The 17,635-nt window shown below is 45.0% G+C and overlaps 1 protein-coding gene across 2 annotated transcripts; it reads left to right on the plus strand.

Annotated features, from left to right (window-relative positions):
* The first annotated feature begins 1,518 nt into the window (after nt 1-1,518).
* DACT1 (dishevelled binding antagonist of beta catenin 1) lies at nt 1,519-12,960 on the plus strand. Of its 2 annotated transcripts, none has more exons than XM_003267748.4 (4): nt 1,519-2,199; nt 4,377-4,509; nt 5,245-5,400; nt 9,893-12,960. In XM_003267748.4, the coding sequence occupies exons 1-4, from the start codon at nt 1,855-1,857 to the stop codon at nt 11,770-11,772; spliced, it is 2,514 nt and encodes an 837-aa protein (XP_003267796.2). In that variant the 5' UTR covers nt 1,519-1,854; the 3' UTR covers nt 11,773-12,960. The 2 variants fall into 2 exon arrangements, with proteins under 2 accessions (XP_003267796.2, XP_003267795.2); XM_003267747.4 differs by having other exon boundaries at nt 10,004-12,960.
* The last annotated feature ends 4,675 nt before the right edge of the window (nt 12,961-17,635 follow it).

Genomic DNA, 17,635 nt, shown 5'->3' on the forward strand with positions numbered 1-17,635 from the left:
CTCTCTAGCAATTGTCAGGTGAATGCTTGCAAGGTAATGTGCTGAAATCAGCAATACTAAGAGGGTATTAAAACAGTCCCTGCCTTCAGGAAGCTTTCATAATGTAGATAGAGAGAAGAGATACACATGAACACCTACGTAGATAGACATGCGTGTGCACACCCACATAAATAACCATACAGGTAGCATGGGATCAGAATCAGATATTTATATAGTTAACTGGAGCTCAAAGATTGGAAGGGTGGTTAGACCACACAGAGAAGGGAGGAAAGGAGGAATTCCTAGCACGGGTAAGCAGATGGGCAAAAGTGCAAGTGTCTGAAATAGTGATATAGGATGCACTCCTTCACACAACACTTTGCCTGAACTTCAGCAATTGTGACTTGCTGGATTGAATTTCCGAGGTTCTTGGATGTACTGCTTTTAAAGATATATGTGGTACTTTTCCACAGATAAGCCAGCTAGCGGAATTTCCAGACCCCTATCCCACCGGAAATTTCAGTGGGATAGGGGTCTGGAGTAGTGTGTTCCAAGCAGAGATGACCAATACACGATACTTCAAGAGGGAAGATTTATAAATCCCTCTGGAGAAAAGCTACAGCTCACATCACCTTTACTATCTATGTGCTAGCCACGTTGTAAGTGCACAGCCCCCACAATATATATCATATGCTGCATACTATTATAATTCTTCAACAGCAGGTTCCCATAGCAGCTGCTCCCTTTTACAGTGGGGGGAACGTACACAGAGAAGGGAATAAGTTGCCCGCACAGCTATTTAGGGGTGAAACTGGGATACAAATCCAGACAGTCTGATTTCTGAGTCAGAGCTCTTATTGTGAACGCAGACTAAGTAATAATAAAAGCTCAAACAAAAACCAAAGCGCGCACGCGCGCGCACTCAAATCGTAGGCTTGTAAAAGAATTGATGCAGCCTCTCGCTATACAGCGACATCCTCCTGCCTAATTTTAAATGCTGTCCATCGTAAGACCGACGTTAAAAAATTAAAACGACGACAAACCTTAACAGTTTTAGAACAACACTGCATTGTGCTCTGTATTGCTTGCCTTTACAAAGTGGAGTTAAGGAACCAACCCCACAGTGTCTGTGAATACACTTGGAATACCTTGCTTGGGAAGTGAAAGAAACCTAAGTCGGTGTGAGTGGAAATGAGGAGTGGCCGTGTGGGGAAAGGGTTAAGACTGTACTGCAACTTGGTCGAGTTTCAGAAAGTTCTCCGCAGAGCCCAACTGCCGCGTCCCGTCGCGGCCCCTGCCTGCGCGCCCGACTGTAACAGGATGCTGGGGCTCCAGGCGCTCGCCCCGAGCTTTAGGCGACGGGAAAGAGCCAGTGAGGAGCGAGGGCAAAATCGGGTGCAGTAAACCCGAAAAGGGGACGAGGAGGCCCGCGAGGAGAGTGGGGGAGGAGGCGGGGAGGGGAGGCGAGGGGAGGGCCGAGCGAGGAGGAGGCGGCTCTGAGGGCCGGGCGGCGCGCCTGACAGAAGAGGGGAAGCCTGGGGGCGCAAGCGTCGCAGCCGAGGGGCCGGCGCGGGGAGGCGGGCGCCAGGCGGGGGTTTGCAGGGCCGCCGCGCGTGACGTAGCGCCGGGCAGGGCGTTATCAGCTGCCGGGCCGCGGCGCGGGACGCGCGGCGACAGCGGACGGCGCCGCCCGGGCCGGGACAGCAGCAGCCGGCGGCCGCGCGCAGGACCCGAGGGCTTCTGGCCACCGCCCCCGCCAGCGCCGCGCCCCGCCACAGGGCGGCATGAGCCCACCCGCGGCCGCAGCCCTAGCGCCCTGCTCCTCCGCCTGGGCGGCCAGGCTGCGGTGACGGCGCTCGCTGCCCGACTGGGGACATGAAGCCGAGTCCGGTCGGGACGGCGAAGGAGCTGGAGCCTCCGGCGCCGGCCCGAGGCGAGCAGCGCACGGCGGAGCCCGAGGGGCGCTGGAGGGAGAAGGGCGAGGCAGACACCGAGCGGCAGCGCACCCGGGAGCGGCAGGAGGCCACGCTGGCCGGGCTGGCGGAGCTGGAGTACCTGCGCCAGCGCCAGGAGCTGCTGGTCCGGGGCGCCCTGCGCGGCGCCGGGGGTGCGGGAGCCGCTGCGCCCCGCGCCGGGGAGCTCCTGGGGGAGGCGGCGCAGCGCAGTCGCTTGGAGGAGAAGTTCTTGGAGGAGAACATCTTGCTGCTAAGAAAGCAATTGGTAGGTCGTGCCCAAAGGTGGAGTACGGCTGTCCCTGCCCAGGGGCTGGAGGTCTCGGGCAGGTGGCCTGGGGCGGGCGCGAGGTTAACTGGCTGGGGAGATGCTCGCTGTTATGGGACGCCTCCGTCCGCCCCATACCTCCCTGATCCCCTTCCTGAGTGCCCGCGGCGTATGGGCTGCTGACGCCCACGCGTTTCTGGCGTGTGCCCGCTTTGTGTCTGGCGACCCCGCGCGGATTGCGGGAAGGGGGTGGCCCCTCTTCCCTCCTCCTCTGCCTTCGGGATTCTTGGAGTCGCCTAGTTCTAACGTTCGGTCTCCTTAGATGAGTATATGCCCCCTCCCCAGAGGTTTGCAAACTCCCACTTAAAATACCATTTTATTTGGAGGTTTTCTTGGCTTCATCTCCTCCCGCCGAGAGAGGCCAAAAGCCAAGGAGGGGGTTTGTGGCGTGCTTAACTGTCCAAGGCCGAGTTTTACGATTACACTGGAGCGCCTTTAGGGAGCCGTGCCTCTCCAAGAGCTCTCCCCAGCATGCCAGCTTTCACCCAGACTGGTGCTTAATTTCAAATAGAAGCCCTTTGTATAAGGCAGCTCAAACTAGATGGAAATGATGGAAATTTGGCTGCAGACTGTGTCCCCTCCTCTCATATTTTATACGTTCTGCCAGCTGTGATTGGTGGTGGAGGTGGGAGAAAAGAGAACCTGCTCTCGGGAAGCATTTATCTTACTGGATTTCTCAGTGTCTCAGTCATTCTATGCAGTCTTCATTAATGGCGAAGAAAAAGAACTTTGTAGCTTAATGTATTGGACAGCTTTTGACCCCGCCTCAGAATAATGGCGACAGCTTTGTTTTCAGTGACCTTAAAATGTAGTTTTGGAAACAGCAAACGTCCTCACCTGACCAAGTGATACTATCTAAACTAGTCACATGCCAGGTAGTGGCCCTCCCACAATAAAGTGGTGATGCTGTGCGGTTGTCATATGTTTTCTTCTATTATCTCTTTTCAGATCATTCCTTTTCTGTGTGTGTGTGTTTTAAAGCACCAAAGTGCTTTTACTTGATAGGTTCATTTTTCCTGAAGAAATTAATTGTAGCAAACAAACATATGGTTTGTGTCTCCAAGCTTTTTAAGTCAAAAGACAAGAGGCGTAGATATTCATATGCATGTGTTTTGTAAGGATGTACACTGTGGTTTGTGTAATATCTCTGTTTTGGCATTTTACTGTGCTTCTTTGGTCACAGACCAGATTCCTATGTAACATTGATTTGAGCCAGTTCTCACAGGTTATGGCTGGTGACTTTTACATTTTATTGTTTTGTGCAATTGCACCTTTTTAAAGTCTGCATGAATCTCAAGATTGTAAGTGGCGCATTCCTATTGTTCGCTTGAGGGGAGCAAAGCAGTATGTCAAGAGAATTCCAGTCCAGTCAGTATTTATGGTACTATTTTCATTTGTAGACTTGGCATTCATGATTTGAACCAGATGCTTTTTGAGTTCTCCCGTTTTTCCAGCATTAGGAAGCACTAGGTGGCAGTGTGAGTTAGCACAATCCAGCTGTCACCTTTGGAAACCCAGACGCGTTCAAATCTCGATGGGCCTTCCCATGAGGGTTTTGGATTCTGCCAGCTCACATTATACTTGGCACTGGCTATTAGTATTAGTTTCTCACTTTCAAAGGCCCTAAGACTGATTAAACCCCACAAAGCAACTAATAGAAAACAAAACTCTGCAGGCCAAGACGTTTGGCCAGAAAATCTCACCTAAGATTATAGCATATTATAGGAAATCTCTTATTCTCACTTCAAATTAAAGGGTCTACTGTGAAGTATTGTTTTTTAAAAGACTGGTTATACACCAGATGATTTAAAGTCTCAGTCCATTTTTCTTGTCCCTATCTGTGAAAAGTCAGTTTGTATATATTAGTTGAAACTAAAAACAAGTCTTATTTTTATGAAGAAACTTTATATCACCATAAAATGTGAGAAAGTGGAATTAAACATAGGACATATGCTTGAATTCTCGAAGTTTTTGTTTACTTCAGGTCACCCAGTAAAATTTTGGTTTTCTAAGTTTTAGTGAACTCTTCAGATGGGTAATTTGAATCCTTAGAGTAGACTTTCTGGTTCTTTTGTCACCCCTGTATGTTCATGTTTCTTTTGTTTCTTCCTAATCAGAATTGTTTGAGGCGAAGAGATGCTGGTTTGTTGAATCAGTTGCAAGAGCTTGACAAGCAGATAAGTGACTTGAGACTGGATGTAGAAAAGACATCTGAAGAGCACCTGGAGACAGACAGTCGGCCTAGCTCAGGTGAGTGACTGAGCACAAGGACAGAATTCTGCACTCTTGAGTTATATCTCAGCCCCTTGTGGTTAACATTCCCAGACCTGCAAATGGCAATGGAGTTTGTTTCCAGTGCAGAGAGAGAGGATAAACAAAAAAGAAGTCTGCCATTCAGTTTCATCGGAATAAGAGGCAAATAAACTCAGACAACAAAATTTTTAATAATGAGATCAATGTGACTGGAGTCCCCCAAGTTTAAAAATAAAAGCTATTCAAATTTTTGCAAGAGCTGCCTTCCTTTGAAACTTGAGTAAGTCAGAACTGGGCTAGAAAATTAGTCACACTTCAACTTCCTGAGACCACTTCAAAAGTTTTTTTATTTTTTTTTTCTTTTAAACCATTTGGCTCCTTAAATAGATTTTTCTCTTATTTTTCTGAAACAACCATGATAAAGATGAGGCTTGACAGATCTAAGTTTCTTTCCTTGGACATGTTCAAAGGCGGGGTCAAGGAGTAAGGTCAGTTTGAGGGTGAGGGTAACTCTGAAATGTACCCCTAGTTATGGGCTCTTTGCCTTTTCCTAAGGATTGTTTGAAATAAGACCACAAGATTAGGACACCAAAGTCCAATGAACCAAAATTGGCCAAAAAACAAACAAACGAAAAATCTCCTTTTCGTAAATGATTATTCATTTTCCTGTTAAGCATGAATATGCATTATTTCTTGATATGATCTTAATTCCAATGGTGTTTTTATTTGTAGGGTTTTATGAGCTGAGTGATGGGGCTTCAGGATCCCTTTCCAATTCCTCTAACTCGGTGTTCAGTGAGTGTTTATCCAGTTGTCATTCCAGCACCTGCTTTTGCAGCCCCTTGGAGGCGACCTTGACTCTCTCAGATGGTTGCCCCAAATCTGCAGGTAAGAATTTTTAGCACTGATAGAAATTTTAATTGGAAGGCATCAAGGGCCCTTAAAAGGTTATTTGGCTCCAGCACCTTTCACTGGTGGAAAAACGAAGGTTCATCACTTTGCGGCATTTAGTGCCATACTTAACATCTAGAACTCAGTTTCATCTAGGTGAGTATCTAGAACTATTCCAGTACCCTTTGGGTGCTACTTGGTTATATATTCTGATAGCAGCAAGACAGTTTATCTCTAGAAATCCTGTCCCAATATTGTAGGTTTTAAGCTCTGTTTCTGAGCCTTTGCTATTAGGTTGTCTGTATTTTCTTTCATTCTGGAACTGTTTTCTTCTTTGAATTATGTAAAGCTAAAACTCAGACGGGTGCAGTGGCTCACACCTATAATCTCAGCACTTTGGGAGGCTAAGGCAGCTGGATCACCTGAGGTCAGGAGTTCAAGACCAGCCTGGGTTGGCCTGGTGCAGTGACTCACGCCTATAATCCTAGCACTTTGGGAGGCCAAGGTGGGTGGATCACTTGAGGTTAGGAGTTCAAGACCTGCCTGGCCAACATGGTGAAACCCCATCTCTACTAAAAATACAAAAATTAGCCGGGCATGGTGGCACACACCTATAGTCGCAGCTACTTGGGAGGCTGAGGGAGGAGAATTGCTTGAACCCAGGAGGCAGAGGTTGTAGTGTGCCGAGATCGCACCACTGCACTCCAGCCTGGGCAGCAGAGAGACTCCGTCTCAGGAAAAACCAACAACAACAACAAAAAAAAAAAAAGACCAGCCTGGGCAACATGGTGAAACCCTGGCTCTACTAAAAATACAAAAATCAGCTGGGTGTGGCAGCATGTGCCTGTAATCCCAGCTACTTAAGAGGCTGAGGCAATAGAATCGCTTGAACGCCAGAGGCAGAGGTTGCAGTGAGCCGAGACTGTGCCACTGCACTCCAGCCTGGGCAACAGAGTGAGGCTCCATCTCAATCAATCAATCTAACACTCACATTAAGTTAAACATGTCCGTCAGCCTGGCCAAGAACTGGTTGGCACTTCAGAGAGCAGTGGCCCTTTCATGTTCTCCAGAATGTTCTGCATGATGGCAGCTTGTTTTTTCTTTTATTAAGTGGGTGCCCACGTGCCATTATTCCTTATTTTGGGATATCTTTGCAATGACCCCCAGAAGGAATCATGCTATTGTACTAGAAGAGTTTCTGCATTTCCAGTATGTGTCACACACTGTACTGGATGCTCTGTATACATTTATCTCCAATGAATCCTCCCAATAGTTCTGCACAGTACAGGTCTTATTAGCTCCATTTTATGTATTAAAAAAATGAGGCCTAGTAAGGTTAGATATGTTATTTAAGGCTCTATAGATAGTGAGTGGCAGAGGCAGAAGTTAAGCTTAGGCCTAACTGCCAGGTCCATGTTTTTCATCATCCCAAGGGAATTCAGAAATTGTTGTTTTCAACCTTCTCATCTAACAGAAGAGGAATCTTGGCTTATAAGCCATTTGTCAGAGGTTCTCCATCTGCTGAATGGCAGGGTTGCTGCTGGAACTCAAGACTCCTTCCTTAGTCCTCTTATATTGTGAATTCTTGTAAGAGTAGAGAAAATATGAAAATTAGAATTGCTCTGGGTGCTGGCACAAGTCATCACAATCCTGGTTTGTCTGTGTTCTCCACTTGGGTATAAGCCTGAATTTTTGAGTCCAGGCAAGGCAAACAACACTGAGCAGCCGAGGGAGCTAATTGGCTGGTGTCTTCATATCTGTGTGTTGTCAGCAGCAATCATTTGGGGAAGCACAGAACTGTGTTATCTAGAGGGTCTGGGCCTCAAGTTCATTGGTAATTGCTCCCCTTCATTCCACAGATCTGGTTTCAGAGGGAAACTTTATAAACCCATTAAAGGCACTTTGGTTTAGGTTTTCCTTCAAGACAGACCCGTGCTCTTCCAAATGCCACTTCCTCACATAATTGAGACAGTTGCACCAGGCCTTGGGGGCTAGGATATCTGTTTTGTTCAACTCTAAAGAGGGAAAAGGGATGAATAGTGAAGTGTTTGTCAGTGTGGCTTTAAGTAAGGCAAAGATAGGGCTTAGGTTGCTGAGAGAGGAAGGATGGGGAAGGATGTTAGCTAGAGAGGTTTGCTTTTAGAACAAGCTCTTTTTTTTTAAAGACGGAGTCTCGCTGTGTCCCCCAGGTTGGAGTGCAGTGGTGCGGTCTTAGCTCACTGCAAGCTCCGCCTCCCGGGTTCACGCCATTCTCCTGCCTCAGCCTCCCGAGTAGATGGGACTACAGGCGCCCGCCAACACGCCCCGCTAATTTTTTGTATTTTTAGTAGAAACGGGATTTCATTGAGTTAGCCAAGATGGTCTCGATCTCCTGACCTCATGATCCGCCCGTCTCGGCCTCCCAAAGTGCTGGGATTACAGGCATGAGCCACTGCGCCCGGCCTAGAACAAGCTCTTTATGGTGGGGGGGGGGTCATGTGGGTGGGGACATGGCACTTTTGTTTTATTATATTTTCTTTACATATCATTTCTGGGTCTAGACTATTTTTTCCCTGAGACTGCTAATTATCATTGAAGTTCATGGCGCTTTCTCAACATAGAATCAGGCACATATAGGTTCTCAGTATTTGAATGAATAAATACAATGGAGGACAAATTATTACTGATAAACTCAACTTTAATTTTCTCTGATAATAGGTCATTAAATGGATTTGTTATTTATAATCACCAACTTAAGAGATCAAAATCCTTTAAGACAGCAAGCTTGATTTTGTTGTACTTTGGCATCTACATTTTCAAGATATGGGAAATTTATCCATTAATATTACCACATGATCTTTTAAAATCTTACCAAGAATTCTTTATCCTATTAAAAAAACCATTTTTGACAAGTGGGAAATTTATCCATTAATACTACCACTCAATCTTTTAAAATCTCTTTTTTTTTTTTTTTTTTTTGAGATGGAGTCTTGCTCTGTGGCCCAGGCTGGAGTGCAGTGGCGCGATCTTGGCTCACTGCAAGCTCCGCCTCCCGGGTTCACGCCATTCTCCTGCCTCAGCCTCTCCGAGTAGCTGGGACTACAGGCGCCCGCCACCACGCCCGGCTAATTTTTTGTATTTTTAGTAGGGACGGGGTTTCACCATCTCTATCTCCTGACCTCGTGATCCGCCCGCCTCGGCCTCCCAAAGTGCTGGGATTACAAGCGTGAGCCACGGCGCCCGGCCAATCTTTTAAAATCTTATCAATAATTCTTTATCGGCCGGGCGCGGTGGCTCACGCTTGTAATCCCAGCACTTTGGGGGGCCGAGGCGGGCGGATCACGAGGTCAGGAGATCGAGACCACGGTGAAACCCCGTCTCTACTAAAAATACAAAAAAAAAAAAATTAGCTGGGCGTGGTGGCGGGCGCCTGTAGTCCCAGCTACTCGGAGAGGCTGAGGCAGGAGAATGGCGTGAACCCGGGAGGCAGAGCTTGCAGTGAGCCAAGATCGCACCACTGCACTCCAGCCTGGGTGACAGAGCGAGACTCCGTCTCAAAAAAAAAAAAAAAAACAAAAAAAAAAAAAAAAAAGAATTCTTTATCATATTAAAAAAGTTTTTTTAAATTAAAAATTTTGTTTTAGAGAGATGGGGTCTCACTCACTATGTTACTCAGGCTGGTCTCGAACTCCTGGGCCTAAGCGATCCTCTGGCCTCAGCTTTTTGGTGTTAGGATTGCAGGCGTGAGTCATCATACCTGGCCCGTTTTATTTTTTTAGCATCACTATTGAAAATATAAGGTGATTATTATTTAAATCTGATCAGTTTTTGCTGAAGTTTGATCAGTTTCCATCACCTTTCAATTGACAGTTATATTTGAATGGATGTCATTAAGAATTAGGTTTAAAAAAACACAAAATGAGGAGAAAGCCTACTGAACATACAGTTTATCCTAAAGAAAGCCAGGAATAGAACAGAGGGGAGAGCAGCCTAGAGAAACAGTGATTCAAAAAATTTTATTTTTCCCAGTTGTAAACGCAGTACAGACAGTTATGATTGAAAATTCAGAAAACAGAAAATAAAGAAGAAACTAAATATCACTTACTTCTGATCATACTGAAATACTACTACTAGAATCTTGGTGTGTTTCATCTCAGATGTTTTTTCTTTGCATACATGTGATCCTAATAAGATTATAATCATATTCTAGTATTATATCATGATTTTCACTAAACTTTAAAGTGTTTTCCCTCTATTATGCAGTAGTTTGAAAACATTCTTAATGGCTGAATATTTTTCCTTCAGAGGATATATCATATGCTGTCAAAAATTTTTGTTAAATATTTCCCCCTCATCCAGTAGCAGTAACTACATGTGAAATGGTAGGGCAGCATTTTTTAACCTTTGGCAATCTCTTTCTACCCATGGATTTTTCATAAAAATTGGCCAAAGAGTCAAGCTGGTGCTGACCAATTCATTTCTTCAGAGTGTACCTTTAAATGTTTTTCAGATCTCATAGGATTGTTGGAATATAAAGAAGGCCACTGTGAAGACCAGGCCTCAGGGGCAGTTTGCCGTTCCCTCTCCACACCACAATTTAATTCCCTTGATGTCATTGCAGATGTGAATCCCAAGTACCAGTGTGATCTGGTGTCTAAAAACGGGAATGATGTATATCGCTATCCCAGTCCACTTCATGCTGTGGCTGTGCAGAGCCCAATGTTTCTCCTTTGTCTGACGGGCAACCCTCTGAGGGAAGAGGACAGGCTTGGAAACCATGCCAGTGACATTTGCGGTGGATCTGAGCTAGATGCCGTCAAAACAGACAGTTCCTTACCGTCCCCAAGCAGTCTGTGGTCTGCTTCCCATCCTTCATCCAGCAAGAAAATGGATGGCTACATTCTGAGCCTGGTCCAGAAAAAAACACACCCTGTAAGGACCAACAAACCAAGAACCAGCGTGAACGCTGACCCCACGAAAGGGCTTCTGAGGAACGGGAGCGTTTGTGTCAGAGCCCCGGCCGGTGTCTCACAGGGCAACAGTGTGAACCTTAAGAATTCGAAACAGGCGTGTCTGCCCTCTGGCGGGATACCTTCTCTGGACAATGGGACATTCTCCCCACCGAAGCAGTGGTCAAAAGAACCAAAGGCCGAACAAGCCGAAAGCAAGAGGTTGCCCCTGCCAGAGGGCTGCCCCTCAGGCGCTGCCTCCGACCTTCAGAGTAAGCACCTGCCGAAAACGGCCAAGCCAGCCTTGCAAGAACATGCTCGGTGTTCCGCCATTGGGACAGGGGAGTCCCCTAAAGAAAGCGCTCAGCTCTCAGGGGCCTCTCCAAAAGAGAGTCCTGGCAGAGGCCCTGCCCCGCCGCAGGAGAACAAAGTTGTCCAGCCCCTGAAAAAGACGTTACAGAAAAACAGCCTGCAGGGCGTCCCCGTGGCCGCCCCTCCCCTGCTGTCTCCAGCTTTCCCCGTGGAAGAGAGGCCTGCCTTGGATTTCAAGAGCGAGGGCTCTTCTTCCCAAAGCCTGGAGGAAGCGCACCTGGTCAAGGCCCAGTTCATCCCGGGGCAGCAGCCCAGTGTCAGGCTCCACCGGGGCCACAGGAACGTGGGCGTCGCGAAGAGCTCCAGCCTGAAGCACCGCGGCCCAGCCCTCCAGGGGCTGGAGAACGGCTTGCCCACCGTCAGGGAGAAAACGCGGGCCGGGAGCAAGAAGTGTCGCTTCCCGGATGACTTGGATACAAATAAGAAACCCAAGAAAGCCTCCTCCAAGGGGAGGAAGAGCGGGGGCGGGCCCGAGGCTGGTCTTCCCGGCAGGCCCGCGGGTGGGGGCCACAGGGCGGGGAGCAGGGCGCATGGCCACGGACGGGAGGCGGTGGTGGCCAAACCTAAGCACAAGCGAACTGACTACCGGCGGTGGAAGTCCTCGGCCGAGATTTCCTACGAAGAAGCACTGAGGAGGGCCCGGCGGGGTCGCCGGGAGAATGTGGGGCTGTACCCCGGCCCCGTGCCGCTGCCCTACGCCAGCCCCTACGCCTACGTGGCTAGCGACTCCGAGTACTCGGCCGAGTGCGAGTCCCTGTTCCACTCCACCGTGGTGGACACCAGTGAGGACGAGCAGAGCAATTACACCACCAACTGCTTCGGGGACAGCGAGTCGAGTGTGAGCGAGGGCGAGTTCGTGGGGGAGAGTACAACCACCAGCGACTCTGAAGAAAGCGGGGGCTTGATTTGGTCCCAGTTTGTCCAGACTCTGCCCATTCAAACGGTAACGGCCCCAGACCTTCACAACCACCCCTCAAAAACCTTTGTCAAAATTAAGGCCTCGCATAACCTCAAGAAGAAGATCCTCCGCTTTCGGTCTGGCTCTTTGAAACTGATGACGACGGTTTGAGTGACATCATTGGTGTAGAAAGCGTTTTTTTTTTTTTCTTCTCCCTAGTTGCCAAAATAAAAAAGGTGGTGCTTTCATTTTTGTATAATATTTTAATGGAATGCTTTTTTTAAAAATATAAAACCAAGGTAAATTATTGTTTCATCTTCACGTATGGACGCTAGTGCCTTTAATGGAAGGTAAAGAATGTTTTGCTAGTTAGAAGTAAATATTGAGGTTTTAATGGTGGTGATAGTGAGTTTTGTGGTACCAGCTGTTTTTTATTTTAAACTTTCTGAGCATCCGGCAAGGTACAGGTTTTGATGTTCAAGTTTTATTGGGATAAGATCTTTTGATCCCAAGGTCAGGTGGATGGAATTTTTGGATTTATATTTGCTCCTTGAGTCTTCAGGGCAGTGTCTCCATGAGGGTTTTCCTGTTGAGGGGCACCACATACAATAGTGTGAAGTAGGTATGAGGGGCAGTCATTGTATTCTATAGTTTTTTATGTAGTCTACATTTCTCAGATGTATCCCCATTCGGTTTTATTCTCAGAACTGTTCTTTTTACTAGACTCATGACTTGGAGGCCAGACCTTAAATCCAGAGATAGCAGCCTGGATAGGGACCTTAAAAGGATTCACAAAAACTTTTGCCACACTTGGTGCCTAGGCCCTGTTCCTAATAACCCCTTCTAGGGCCGTTTATCCAATATTTTGATGCCTTCTTTTCCCTCCCTAATTTGTAGCCAGTCCAACCTTTCATTGCTTGGAGGATTTAGTTTTGGGATAAAATTTTGGTCCTTGGGCACAGAGACATTCGCTATTAATGAAGTAACCCTTGGGCATGACTCCAATCCCAGAATTGCTCACTGAGTGCTATGCCACCGAAGCATTGACCTGAACATATTAGTGCAATCCAGTCCAGATTGGACCGCTGATCCTATGTGGAAGGGCTGTTTTTTTAAGAAAAAATTTTTGGTAAACAGTATTGTGTAAAATTGCTCTTTGTATACCAATATATGCATGTTTTGTGCATGAGTAGTGCTTGTGTTGATATTCCTGTTGATGTTAAATTACTATATAATATAAACAGTATGTGTTTTTATATATCATTGTGTAAATTTAATATAACACATATGCAGTAATAAACGGTTTGTTTTACTGCTGTTAAGTTTGTTATTTGGGTATAAAACCAGATGATTACACCTATAAATCTTGTGCTGGTTGTTGGTGTTATTTGTGAGATTTATGTTAGACCTATTCTAGCATAAGAATATCATTTGCAATATAGATAGGTTTTAGTATTAGAATGGACGATGAGCAAGCAAATGAAGGAAAGCAGACAACTTCTAGTTAAGGTACTTTAAAATTTAGGGTAAATTTTATAGGTGTCATCTAAGGAAAATATTTCTGAAAAGAATACCCTCTCCTAACTTTATATTACAAAAAATCTCAAACATGGAAAAGTTGAAAGGATAATATAATAAACAACTATATGCCACCTAGATTCAACAGTTGCCAACATTTTGCCATGCTTGCTGTAACTGTATATATGTATTCGGTTTAACTATATTACTGACTTTTCAGGTCAAAAACAGATTATAATAGCAATCCTCCCCTCTCCCTACCCCACACTGATAAAATATTTTAAAGTAAATTTCAGGTATCATATTCTGTCTTTAAAAAGCGTACATTACCCAAGAACAAGGAGATTCCCCTGTATACCCACAATATCATGATCACACTTAAGGAAAATCAGTAGTAGTTCATAATATCAAATATTTATATAGAAAATTTCCCAATGTGTTTCAAGAACTTCTTAATAGCAGATTTTTGCCCTCCTACCTCCCCTACAAAGCAGGATTCAGTCAACGTCATGCATTTCATTTGATTGTAGGTTGTAGGTTTCTTTTTAGTCTAGAACGTTCCCACATTAAACAAAAGATGCTAGGTTTTTATTTATTTATTTATTGAGACAGAGTCTCACTCTGTTGCCCAGGCTGGAATGCAGTGGCTTGATCTTGGCTCACTGCAACCTCCACCTCCCAGGTTCAAGCAATTCTCCTGCCTCAGCCTCCTGAGTAGCTGGGATTACAGGTGTGCGTCGCCATGCCTGGCTAATTTTTTTGTATATTTAGTAGAGACAGGGTTTCACCATGTTGGTCAGGCTGGTCTTGAACTCCTGACCTTGTGATCCACCCGCCTCGGCCTCCCAAAGTGCTGGGATTACAGGTGTGAGACACCGCGCCTGACCTATATATTTATTTTTGAGGTGGAGTCTGGCTCTGTCCGTCAGGCTGAAGTGCAATGGCATGATATTGGCTCACTGCAATGTCCGCCTCACAGGTTCAAGCGATCCTTCCACCTCAGCCTCACGAGTAGCTGGGAATACAGGCCTGCGCCAGTGTGACCGGCTAGTTTGTATTTTTAGTAGAGATGAGTTTTCACTATGTTGGTCAGGCTGGTCTTGAACTCCTGGCCTCAAGTGATCCACCTGCCTCCATCTCCCAAAGTGCTGGGATTACAGGCGTGAGCCACCACGCCTGGCCAGATAATTGGCTTTTTAAAGAGTAAGGACAGTTTTCTTGTAGAAAGGCCAACATGTTGGATTTGGTTGTTTCCTTATGTTGTCTTAGAATCCAGGCCCTTTATTTCCTATAAACTGGGTGAGACTTGATTGAATTCAGGTTAAACATTCTTGGCAAGAATATTTCACTAATGATGTTGTATACTCTTAACTCTTTCACATCAAGAAACAACAGCAGGCTGTCCCACTATTTGATACCTTGATTAAATTGGTGAACATAAATTTCTTCATGATGAAAGTCTTCTTATGCAAATAATATTTGAGGATGGATTCTTTAGTACTGTGGCTATCCTATCCCTCAACAAATTCCACTTAATGGCTTTAGCTTACATGGCTGATTCTTTTTTTTTTTTTTTTTTTTTTTTTTTTTTTTTTTTTTTTTGGAGACAGAGTCTCGCTCAGCCACCCAGGCTGGAGTTGTAGTGGCGCGATCTCAGCTCACTGCAACCACCATCTCCTGGGTTCATGTGATTCTGCTGCCTCAGCCTCCTGAGTAGCTGGGATTACAGGCACCCGCCATCATGCCCAGCTAATTTTTGTATTTTAGTAGAGACAGGGTTTCACCATGTTGGCCGGGCTGGTCTTGAACTCCTGACCTCAGGTGATCCGCCTGTCTTGGCCTCCCAAAGTGCTAGGATTACAGGCGTGAGCCACCGCGCCTGGCCATGGCTGATCTTTGCTTGAATCAGTGATTGCTTTGGGGATGCAAAGTGATAGTTTTCTAAATATCCTTCCTTCTACTTTTATTAGTTGACATTCTTAAAAAAGAGCCTTCCTTATTTTTTCTTTTTGAATATTATTACGGACACATGGAGTTTTATTTATCTGATGTTTTACAATCATTTTACAGTCTCTGTTCTTTTTGACGTTCAGCATGTCCCAAATTTGGCCAATGAGAGGATAAATTTTGTTAAAAGGAAATTACAGAATCAGCTCAGTCTCTCATAATTCAGATGCTTATTATGAAATATATCCAATTAAAATGAACTCTTCAAATGCTGAATTTCAGATGCTAAGTTTTAATGCAACAAAAATCCCTTACTATTCATTTTTTAAATTTTGTCTTGGAAATGTTCCTTTTTTTCTATACTTTATATATTTCTTACCTCTAGCAAGGCTTTTGGTCACATCTTTTAGCAAGACATCTTTTTTTTGTTTGTTTTAAGGCATCTCAATTCTTCAAAATGTAGAGTTACTCGTCTTTTAGTATTCAGAATTTCTTTGATTACTTGACTAGATCTAGGCCAACCCCAAGTGAAGGGATGATCTCACCATCTTTTCTAATGCTGTGATCTGATCTCTTTGGGGGCACAGCTATAAAGTTTATTGTGTAAGGCAATTGTGACCTGCAGTCAGTTCTTGATCATTTCCAAGTTGTTCTCAATAAGCATTATTCTCAGAAGGGGACACTTTCTAAGAATCACCTGAGTAATTACATTGTAGGTGACAGAATGCCAAATTAAGAGAAGTGTGAAAAACAGGATTTTCAAAGAATCTTGGGTTTGTCCTCCTAGTCCATTGCTTGACTTTCCTGTAGCTCGCAGTTGTACTGCACTCAGAAAACTGGGTTTTGTCCGTTATTTTCAATGACAAAATAGTTGCTATTGTTGTTACAAGCAAAAGAGCTCCCAAAAATATTTTCCTTTATTTAAAAAAAATTAAAAATGCTCATTGTCAAAAGAAAAACTATATCTGAACAGTATGTCAATTTTAAAAACTCTTCTCCCTCAATCCTCCCCAAATCCTACTTTTTGGTAAGTTTAATGTATACATTTGTATACTCTGTTATATGTACATACGAATACATAACCTCTGTAGTTTTTCTTCAAAATGAAGTTTCAAGCTATGTTTATTATTTTATAACTTGCATTCTCCATTTCTTGGACCTGTATGGCAGAATATCATTCCCAATTCTTTTTAATGGGGTTCCAAATATTTCCTCACTGAGGAAAAGATACCAGATTTTGTAGGTTACTTGAAATTGCCCTGCTTAGAAACATTCTAGTATTTAGCAACAAAGTGCTACCCAAATGTTATACATTTGTTAGATACACATTATTGCCTTTCTGGTTTTCTTATATATTTGGTTATTTTGTATTGTGAACTTGCTTTTAGTGAGGTATTATTGAAGGAATCTGGTGAGGCGTGGTTAAAGATTTTGCCATATGGAGAAATTTTGTGTTTTTTCTGCCAGGTGCCTCATGGATATTTCCAAGCTGGACTACTTTGTAAGTTAATTTATCCGTGGTGGGTTTCTCTGACTACAGAGGTAGTATAAATTCAAATCCTAAGTGCATATGAGGGATAGGTTGTGGTTACATGTTCTCAGAGGCAAACAAGGCCCATAATCTTCCTTCTTTTCTTTTTTATTTTTTTGAGACAGAGTCTCACTCTGTTGCCCAGCCTGGAGTTGCAGTGGCGAGATCTCGGCTCACTGCAACCTTCGCCTCCTGAGATCAAGCAATCCTCCCACCTCAGCCTCCCCAGTAGCTGGGACTACAGGCACATGCCACCACGCTCGACTAATTTTTTGTCTTTTTAGTGGGGACAGGGTTTCGCTATGTTGCTCAGGCTGGACTCGAACTCCTGGTCTCAAGTGATCACCCACCTCGGCCTTCCAAAGTGCTGGGATTACAGGCGTGAGCCACCGTGCTCAGCCTAGCTTCGTTATTTTCATCCTCGACCAGCGAGTGATTTTTTTTTCTAGTCCAGTCTTTCACTAAGGGTGTAGCCCTTCAGTGATCTCAGGAATATAGGGCAGTCTCATTCCTGAATCCTACCCTGTAAGGGCCAAGTTTTTGTCCCTGAGTGCTATCAAAACCAAGGCTCCTTGCTTAAGGGACCAGCAACCTCTCTCCCAACTCTTCAAGGGAAGCCCAAAATATACACTTAAGAGGTGTTTGTAATAGTTTATTAATCATTTCTAAATGTTTAGCAGTGAAAATACCAGGTTTTCTAGTCCACGGTGTGGCTGGAAACAGAAACCATAGAGCTACCCATTGCTTTTGTCAATAAATTGGGTCCTCCTCCCTCCACTCACTCACTCTTTCTTTCTTTCTCTCTCTCTCTGTCTCTCTCCTTCCTTCCTTCCTTCCTTCCTTCCTTCCTTCCTTCCTTCCTTCCTCCCTCCCTCCCTCCCTCCCTCCCTTCCTTCCTTCCGTTTCTCTTTCTTTCTCTCTTTCTCTCTCTTCTTCTTTTTTTTTTTTTTTTGACAGAGTCTCACTCTGTCGCACAGGCTGGACTGCAGTGTCGCAATCTTGGCTCACTGCAACCTCTGCCTCCTGGATTCAAGCTAT

Source organism: Nomascus leucogenys, chromosome 1a (genome assembly GCF_006542625.1).
Source record: "Nomascus leucogenys isolate Asia chromosome 1a, Asia_NLE_v1, whole genome shotgun sequence".
Classification (NCBI taxonomy): Eukaryota; Metazoa; Chordata; class Mammalia; order Primates; family Hylobatidae; genus Nomascus; species Nomascus leucogenys.